The sequence below is a fragment of the Myotis brandtii genome, unplaced genomic scaffold (assembly GCF_000412655.1).
Source record: "Myotis brandtii unplaced genomic scaffold, ASM41265v1 scaffold277, whole genome shotgun sequence".
NCBI classification, from domain to species: domain Eukaryota; kingdom Metazoa; phylum Chordata; class Mammalia; order Chiroptera; family Vespertilionidae; genus Myotis; species Myotis brandtii.
Window position 1 is genome coordinate 1,008,327 of NW_005360548.1, and position 9,876 is coordinate 1,018,202.

The window sequence follows — 9,876 nt, forward strand, 5'->3', positions numbered from 1 at the left end:
GCTGCAGCCTGGGTGGGGGGAGGGGTGTTCCGGGCGCGGAGCTCTGACCCGCAGCCCTGGAGGGAGCGGAGGGCGGGGCCCTGCAGGCGCCGGGCAGCTGAACGTCCGGGTTCCCTTCCCCCACCCGCTCCGGGCGTCAGTGCGCATGCCCTGGGGAGGGTGGGGGAGGTTCTTCCTGTGGCGTGCGGAGCTCCCTGGGGATGGCAGTGCACGCTCGAGTCTACGTGTGTACCTGGCGTCTATTGGTCCACATTTCCCAGAAGCCCTAGGACCACGTTGGGGCGTGGCTGGCTGCTGAAGGGCGCTCCGTGAAGGGGGCGGGGCCTGCACAGGACCGAGGTCTGGTTGGGTAGGTCGGGAGGGGTGGGGCTTGGCGTGAGTGGAGTTCTAGCAAGTTTTTCTACGGGGCCTCACGGAGGGGGAAGCGTAAGGCGGGGGCGGAGGGAAGGAGGAAGGCGCCTTCTCTCCCGTTGGGAGCGCTCAGTCAGTTAGGAGAACAGCGTGGACAGAAATAGACTCTGAAAGAAGAGTCTTGACAAATAGGTGAGGTGCCCAAACAGGGCTCCCGGTGGCTTGAATATAGTAGGCACTCAATAAGTAAAATTATTGAATTAATAAATGGCAACTGACTCTTGTTCAGTGAGCATTTCCTGTGTGGTGAGCCCCGTGCACATCACACGTGGGGTCTCCTTGACGATGTGGTGAGAATTTTTACAATCCCCATTTCATAGGTGAGGAAACTGATGCCCAGAGAGGTCATGTCACATCACGTCCCAAAATCACACAGGTGAGCGGTGTGAAAGGCAGAATTCAAGCCGAGGGTTCCCTGCCTCCTGTCTAGGTCTCTGTGTTCCACACCTGTCTTGTATGTGTCACATTTGGAGAAATGAGTGTTGTAGAAGCCCTGACCGGGTAGCTCAGTGGGTTAGAGCGTCACCCCCATACACCAAGGTTGAATTGAAGGTTTGAACACTTAAATAAGTGGAACAACAAACCAATGTTTCTCTCTCCCTCTCCCCCTTCCTCTCTAAAATCAATCAGTAAATTTTTTTTAATGAGTACTGTGGAAAGAATAGCTTTAAGGCTCAAAGGGACTTGAGTTGGGATACTCATCTTGCAAATGAGGAAACTGCATTTCAAGAAGGAAAACTCACTATTCTGGGCGACCCAGGCAAGTAAGTGGGCTTCAAACCCAGCTATGCCCAGGTCTTATTTTTCTTAGTCACATACGAAATGCGATTCCTACCATCTCCATTTATTTTGTAGATGCAAAAACTGAAGTTCAGATCATTAAAAATCAACAACAACCATGCAGGAGATTCAGGATTTGAACTGCTAGCCCCACTGTATCTGACTGGCCCCTCCCTTTCCGCAGGGCACCATGGTAGGAGGCTTGAAGAGGAAACACTCCGACTTGGAGGAAGAAGAGGAGGAGAAGTGGGACTGGGGTCCAGCAGGCCTTCGAAGCTACCAGCAAGCCCTGCTCCGAATTTCCCTGGACAAAGTTCAGCGAAGCCTCGGCCCCCGAGCACCGAGCCTCCGAAGGCATGTCCTCATCCATAACACCCTCCAGCAGCTTCAGGCCGCGCTTTGTCTGGCTCCAGCACCTGCCTTGCCCCCTGAGCCCCTTTTCCTGGGTGAGGAGGACTTCTCCTTGTCCACCACCATTGGCTCTATTCTCAGGGAGCTAGAGACTTCCATGGACGAGACCGAGACCCCTCAGAATCCAGTGGCTCCCCTGGGTCCCCAGAATGAAGAGCTGCCCCAGCCTGATCCAGTCTTCTTAGAAGCTCTGAGCTCTCGGTACCTGGGGGACTCAGGTCTGGATGACTTTTTTCTGGACATTGACACATCCACTGTGGAGAAGGAGCCTGCACTGGCCCCACCGGAGCCTCCTCACAACTTCTTCTGTACCCCAGGGTCCTGGGAGTGGAATGAACTAGATCACATCATGGAAATCATTCTGGGATCCTAAAACTTGGATGATTGAAGGGTGCTCCCTCCACATCTCAGCCTCAGTGGGCTGGATCCCTGAGTGCACGTGTGTGTGTGTGTGTGTGTGTGTGTGTGTGTGTGTGTGTGTTGGTGGAGGCTTTAAGCAGTGGCTGGCCTCCTTTCCTCCCATATCAGGGTTCCATAAACTGTATTGCGCGCGTGCATGCGTGTGTGTCTGGTTACCGAAGCCTTCTGTGAAGGTGGGTCTTCCTGAATTAATTTATCTGTTCCAAATGCCTTAATGAGACTCTGTTTCTAGGAGTCTGATTTCCCACTGCCACATTTCTTCTGCCTTCTCCTCCAGTTCTTACTCCTTTTGTGACCACTGGGCCTCAGGGAAGATAAGCTGGGCCTGTCAAAGAATGACTGAGACTCTGCCTCTTGTACCTGGAAGGAGTAGGAGGGGCTGGCCTCCTCCCCCGAGGCTGAACCCCACCTCCTTGGCAGGACCCAGTCCCAGCAGCCTCCTGATGTATAACCAGGCCGGACCACGTGCAATAGTGGAAACCAAACTGCTCCGTGCCGCGTTATTTAAAAGAAAGGCGGGTTTTGTGGTGGTTTGGGGGTGGGTTAGGGGGTAGGTTTTAATTGTAATTATTATTATTTTTTAATAAAAGTATTTTGGAAGGGATGGTATTGCCTAAAGTTTGTAAACAGTGGGTCAATGGGAGGTACCTGGTAAGTTCCTAGACACCTGTACCCCTTCCCTGTCAAAGTTGGGGCAGGTATACCATTAAATGTAACATTTATTGAGTGCTTGTTAGAGCACTGTTCTACCCATTTTATTTGAATTGAGTCATTAAATCTTCACAGTTATATAGAAGTAGATACTATAATCACATTGACTATAGGAGGAACCTGAGGTTCAGAGAGGCCAAGTCACTTGTTCAGGGTCACACAGCTAGTAAGAGCAGGGAGCTAGGACTCAAACTCCATACATCTCCAGAGCCTGGTTCTTCACTAGCTCCTTGGTAGATTTAGACTCCCCAGCCACATGGGTAGACACAAGAGGGAGAAACTGAGTCACATGAATTATATGTCAAAAGATAAGGCTTGCCCTGGCCAGCTTGCTCCGTGGTTAGAGCGTCAGCCTGCACACTGGAGGGTTGTGGGTTTGATTCCCTGTCAAGGGCATGTACCTGGGTTGCAGGTCCGAACCCTGCCCCCCATGTCACATATATGTTTTCCCCTCTCCCCCTTTCCCCTCCCTTCCACTCTAAAATCAATGGAAAAAATATCCTCACTCCTTGAATGAGGATTAAAAAAAGCCTGGCCGGTGTGGCTCAGTGGTTGAGCATCAACCTATGAACCAGCAGATCCTGGTTCAATTCCTGGTCAGGGCACATACCTGGTTGAAGGCTTGATCCCCAGTGTGGGGCATGCAGGAGGCAGCCGATCAATGGTTCTCTCATTGATGTTTCTCTCCCTCTCCCTTCCTCTATGAAATCAATAATAATAATAATACATATACATATATAATATATATAAAAATAAGACTTTCTGGCACTTAAATGTCAACCCTTTCATTGTATGAAATGTGCTGCTGAGGCCCAGAGGAGAAAAAATACTATTTAGCCCAGGCTAAAGTTATGGTTCTAAGGACTTATTTGGGAGGTACAAGCCCAGGCTGGTGAGAGTGAGGGGAAAAAAGACCAGGGAAGATACAATGTGATAACATTGCTACTGCACTGGCTATGCCTCCACAAAGTCTTGACGTGCAGCAAGTGAGTTTACACCGCTTTAGGGACTTTTCTGGAAGGGTTGCAAGGAGGAACCACACTGGTGTCGTCCACAGGCAAGGAAAAGGGGAATTTTGCCTGTGCTTTCTGACTTAAAAGCCAGATTCTCACCCTGAGAGGGGCATTGCATCTAAGCCTGAAAGCAGTGGGGTAACTAATAGGTGGGTGCCGGGTCTTATTTAACCTTTCAGTGACTTCTCACACAGAATAAAACCCCAACTTCACGAAAGCCTGGAGACCTGACCATCTTGCTCCTAACTTGCCCACTTTCCCTTTCCTCCCTCCCTCACCTCCAGCCATTTTGGTCTCTTTTCATCCCAAACTCATTTTGGCCCTGGGGCCTCTGCACTGCTGTTCACTCCCCAGAGGATGCTTCTCAGGGAGGCCTTCCCTGAGTTAATGTCCAGACGCACCAACAGCCCATCATATTCTGTTTGACTTTCTTAGTAGCACCCTCCCAATCTCCAGTTACTTATTACCTGTTTGTGGTTAGCCTCCTGGCCCATTGGAAACTCAGAGAAAGGGGTTTTGTTGGTCTTAGTCCAGCTGTACCCCTGGTGCAGAGAACTATGCTTGGCATAGGTGGGCACTCTAAAAAATTATTTTTGCTATTGTTGAAAAAAATAAACTCCTGACTTTGCTAGGGCCAACGCTCCCTCCCACTTCTCAGAACTCATCTCCTCAACGCTCCCTCACTCCTGTGCTCCAGCCACATCATTCTCTGCCAGCCTGCACACATACCAGCGTGTCCAAACCTCGAGACCTGAAGTAACACTTGCCTCATTGAGCCATCCTGCGAAGTGTGTAAAAGGGGGCCTATGCACACTAAGGATTCCAGTTTCAAAATGGCTCAAATTTATTGAGTGGCTACTGTGGGCCTGGCGCTGTTCCTGGCACGTGAGTAAAACGGGCAGTTCCTGCTTTCATAGAGCATTGTAGTGGGGGGAGGCTGCAATAAACACACAGTATGTAACATGTACAGTCTGTCAGGTGGTGATAAATGTGTAGAGAAACAGCATAAATGTGATGGGGGTGTCACTATGTGGATGGATGACTAGAGAAGGCATCAGTGAAAAGGTGTGATTTGAGTAAAGACCTGAAGGAGGTGAGAAGTGAGCCAAGTGAATGGGGGTGGGGGTGGGGGGCGCCTAATCCCGGCAGGGAAAGCCCCCAGTGCAGAGGCCCCGAGGTCAGAGCGTGATGGAGAGTTCTGGGACCCTGAGGAGGTCAGTGTGGCTGGAGCAGAGTGAGCAAGGGGGAGAGTACTAGGAGTTGAGGGGGACTAACCGTGGGTAGGGTCTGTGGGCGGCCCACAGGATGGACGTGAGCTTTATCCTGAGTGAGAGGGAAGCCATGGATGGGACAGTGTTGAACAGAGGGACAACCAGATCTGACTCACTTTTAAACAGAGTCTCTTTAAATGTCATAACGATAACCACAGTAAGATCAATAGCACCCCACTTTACAGATAAATAAACTGAGGCTCAGGGAGGACCAGCTCCTGCCCTGTTCAAAGAACTGGAGAGAGAAGGGGAAGGCTGGCCCAGCGGAGAGAGAACCGGGTCCCTGAGGGCAGAGTCCACGTTCTCTAACCCTCCCCCGCCATCTCTCGGCGGGGGATGGGCCGCGGCCACCTCCGGGCGTGGCCAGGGAGGCCAGGTCCTACCCATTGCTCACCCCCCTCCCTGGGCTGGCCACGGCGGGATGCCCCGCGGCAGCGGCAGCCAGGAGCCCGCCCGGCGCCTCCTCCTCCCCAGAGGCCGGCGGAGGGGGGCGGGGGGCGCTGGGGCGGGGCGCTCCTCCTATTCCCCTCCCTCCCCAGCTGGCGGAGGCTCCTCCCAGGCCTGCAGGGCCCGGTGACTTCGCTTCTGGTTTCATTTCTCAAGGCCCCACCGCTCTCCTTCTCCCTTCCCCCAGCCCTTTGAATTCCTAGCTCCTTCTCCACTTTCTGGTCTCAGCTCCAAGGTCACCGCCTCAGGGAGGCTCTCCCGCTCCCGGGCCACCTGGCTACAGACACGTCTCCCCAGCCTCTCCATGAATGCCATCCTATTTTGTCGGCCTCAAGTCACTGAATGGAAGCAGAGATCATCTAAATCATTTATTCGTCTTCCAGGGTCTTCTCATCCTGCTCAGAATGAAAAACAAAGGTCCATAGAGTGCTCTGAAGGGCCTGATCACTGATCTGCTCCTCCAGGCAGCGTACAACCCAGCTACCCTGGTCCCACTGCCTGGCCAACAGCAAGCACACTCCCACTTCCAGGCTTTTGCACAGACTCTTCCAGCAGAGCCTTACTACCTCTCCTCCATGTCACCTTTTTTCATATTTCTTTCTCTCTCCACCCTCTCTCCTAATCCATAAGAAGTGAGACCTTGTGAGCCTTACCCAGTGCTGTATCCTCATCATCGACAACAGTGCTCACCACAGAGTAGGTATTCAATAAATACATGTTAATCAAATGACTCCTGCGAGCTCTTCCTCAGTATATGACCTGGAGCAAGCCTCTGAGCTTCCTCCCTCCCCCACCCAAAAACATAGGCTATCGGCAAAATTATAAAAATTTGCCTTGTGAGGGGGCCTGGTTCTAATTAGCATTGTACCCTCTTTTTTTTTTTTAATCCTCACCCGAGGATATTTTTTCATTGATTCTTAGAGAGAGTGGAACAGAGAGGAAGAGACAGAGAGAAACATCAATGTGAGAGAGACACATCGATTGGTTGCCTCCTGCACTTATCCTTGACCAAGGCCCCAGCGGGGGAGGAGCCTGCCACCGTGGTACATGCCCTTGACCAGAATCAAACTCAGGACCCTTTGGTCCGCAGGCCGACACTCTACCCACTGAGCCAAACTGGCTAGGGCTGTACCCTCCTTTTATTATGAAAATCTTCAAGCACATAGAAAATATTTTTTTTAGAAAGTATGTATTCAGAGCACTTGAATACCCTTCCATCTAGATTTCATTGTTAACACTTTAAGTTTTCTTTATCTGCATATATACATTTCTTTTGCTGAACCACTGGAGAGTAAATTGCATGACATTCTACCCCTAATAGCTCAGCAGGCATCTCTTAAGATTAAGGACACATTTGCCCTGGCCCCATAGTTCAGTTGGTTGGAGCTTATCCCCTTACATCAAGGTTGTGGGTTCAATCCCAGGTCAGGGCACATATAAGAATCAAGTAATGATAGTGTAAGGAGCCTCTGGGACAATTTCAAGTGTACCAACATTCGCATTATGGGGGTACCAGAAGGAGAAGAGAGACAGCAAGGTTTGGAAAACCTATTTGAAGAAATAATGACAGAAAATTTTCCCTACCTAGCAACATATAGAAAACACCTGGTGAAAGACATAATAGACTTGCAAGTGTAGGAGGCACAGAGTCCTAAACAAGAGAAACCCAAAGAGGCCCACACCAAGACACATCATAATTAAAATGCCAAAGGTTAAAGACAAAGAGAGAATCTTAAAAGCAGCAAGAGAAAAGCAGTTAGTAAGAAGAAGCAGAAGCAGAAGAAGAAGAAGAAGAAGAAGAAGAAGAAGAAGAAGGAGAAGAAGAAGAAGGCAATAAATACATATCTGTCAACAATTTAATCTAAAAATCAAGATAAATAAACAAGAAATCTAATGAGCAAAATAAACTGATGAATAAAAAAGAACCAGAGGCATGGAAGCATGGAACAAACTGACGAATCTCAGAGGGAAGTGGGAAGGAGGCCAGTTAGAGGTTAACTGTATATGCATTACCTATGGATACACAATAGGGTGGTGAAGGCTTGGGATAGGGTAATGGGGGGAAAAAGAAAGACATCTGTAATACTCTCAACAACAGAGATCTTTTTATTAAAAAAAAAGAATCAAGCAATGAATGCATGGATGGGCGGAACAACAAATCAGTCTCTCTCTCTCTCTCTTTCTCTCTCTCTCAAAATCAATAATTTTTTTAAAAGTTAAAAAAAGAGTCCTAGTTGGTTTGGCTCAGTAAATAGAGTGTCAGCCTGCTGATGGAAGGGTCCCGGGTTCAATTCTGGTCAAGGGCACATGCCCAGGTTACAGACTCGATCCCCAGTTGGGGGTGTGCAGCCGATCAATGATTCTCTCTCATCATTGATGTTTCTATCTCTCTCCTCCTCTCTCTTACTCTCTCAAATCAATAAAAATGTATTTAAAAAAAAGAATCACCCAATGAATGCATGGATAGAGGGAACAACAAATTGGTGTTTCTCTCCCTTCCTCTCTCTTAAATCAATCAATAAAAAAATTTTAAAATGAGATTAAGGACACTCACCTACCAACCACAATACTATTCCACATCTAAGGAAATTTTGTAATATGATGTACTATAAGTCAACATTCCAATTTCCCAAAAATATCTTTTATATTTGTTTCCCCCTCCCCTCTGCCTCAAGTCAGGATTCAGTGAAGGTTCACATGCTCATTTGGTTGTAAGGAACAAATTATATCATGCCTTTTATTCTGGAACACCCTCCCCAATCTCATTAATCCCTTTTTGTGTTTTCTTAAAATTGAATTTTTGGTGGGCTGGCCCAGTTGAATCCTGCATTCTGTATTTGTCTGACTATGTTCCTGATTAATTTGTTCCTGTTTCCTATAAGCTGAAGTTTGGGTCTGGAGGCTGGGTGAGATTCAGTTTATGCAATCTAACAGGAGACTCCACAGAGAACGCTGTGTACTTCCTATGCATCACATCAGGTGGCACCAGTGTCAGGGTGTCCCACGGGGATGCATGCAGAGTCTGGTTACCTGATTAAAGTGGTGAGCACCACATCCCCACATCATAAAAAGGCATTTCCTTCTTTGCAGTGAGCAAGTAACCTGGGCAGTGATGCTTCGGAGCCGCCTGCCTAGATCCCGTTCCCCACTAACCTTTCACCCGAAGCTCTGATCATCCATTGATAATCGTGGTTTGAATCAACTAGTATAGTTAGCATTTTTAAAAATTTACTTTCAATTACCATTGACATACAATATTATATTATTTAAAATGTACAACATAGTGATTAGATATTTATATACCTTACAAAATGATCACAATAGGTCTAGTACTCATCTGACCCCATACATAGTGATGACAGTATTATTGACTATGTTCCTTATGCTATACTTTACCTCCTGTGACTAATTTTATAACTGGCAGTTTGTATTTCTTAGTCCCCTTTATCTTTTTTGCCCATCCCCCCCCCCAATCTGGTAACCATCAATTTGTTCTCTGTATCCATGGGTTTCTGTTTTGTTTTATTTGTTTTGTTTTGAGATTCAATATATAAGTGAAATCATATGGTACTTATTTTTCTCTGACTTATTTTACTTAGCATAATACCCTCTAGGTCTATCCATGCTATTGCAAATCTCAAGATTTCATTATTTTTTATGGTTGAGTAATATTCCATTGTGTATATTGAGACAGATAGCAAAACTCAGATCATGATAGTTCACTAAATAGAAATGATCCAATAACTTGTGCTGGTATTTTGGATCTCGTGATGCTGAGCATGTTTTGTGCTGGTACTAATGTCTAATATAATTCTATATTCGCAAACATACCTGTTACCCAGAGGCAAGTATTTTTTAAATGGCATTTTTATTTCAGAAGGTGGTCAGACATGCTACAGAAATAACTGAAGTTTTATTTACCAGTCCATGTGAACTATTGATTCCTCTTGAAATTGTAACGTATGCACTCCTATGTCAGTGTGTTTAGACTTTCAAGTATTTTAACTCATTTCTGAAAATGTAACATGTTTATAAACCTCTTGATTTCTAGCAACATATAGAAAACACCTGCTACTAAAAAAACCTCACAAATTCTACTTGCTGTCAGCCATGGCTGGTATTCTGTCATTAGAGAATACACAGCAATATCTGATATGTTGCAAGCTTTCATAATAGCCTGAACTTTAAAAAGTTGTATCTGATGGATGTAAATTTGCCTCCCAGTTCACTTAGTGTCAAGAGCTAAAACTGTAAACCTAACTTTCTGTTGGGGTCCAGCCCCAGCAGGTCCAGGGGTTCCCAAAGGTGTGGACGGAGTCGGCGAAGAATGAAGGACACAGAGGCAGAGTTCAGGTGATCATCATAGCGAGGTTCTCTAGCCAGGTTCTGTCCAGGATCTCCAGCCAGGTTCT

General features: G+C 47.3%; 1 protein-coding gene across 2 annotated transcripts in view; it reads left to right on the forward strand.

Moving 5' to 3' along the window:
• The window catches only part of SERTAD3 (SERTA domain containing 3), a 3,473-nt gene extending 847 nt beyond the window's left edge, over positions 1-2,626 (forward strand). Inside the window, exons 2-3 of one of the 2 annotated variants that reach the window (XM_014541724.1) lie at positions 732-787; positions 1,376-2,626. In XM_014541724.1, coding sequence (XP_014397210.1) covers positions 1,382-1,975 — 594 coding nt within the window. In that variant the 5' untranslated portion in view covers positions 732-787; positions 1,376-1,381 and the 3' untranslated portion in view covers positions 1,976-2,626. The remainder of the gene's footprint in view (positions 1-731; positions 788-1,375) is intronic. The other variant, XM_005868796.2, reaches the window with a different exon arrangement.
• Positions 2,627-9,876: the final 7,250 nt, after the last annotated feature.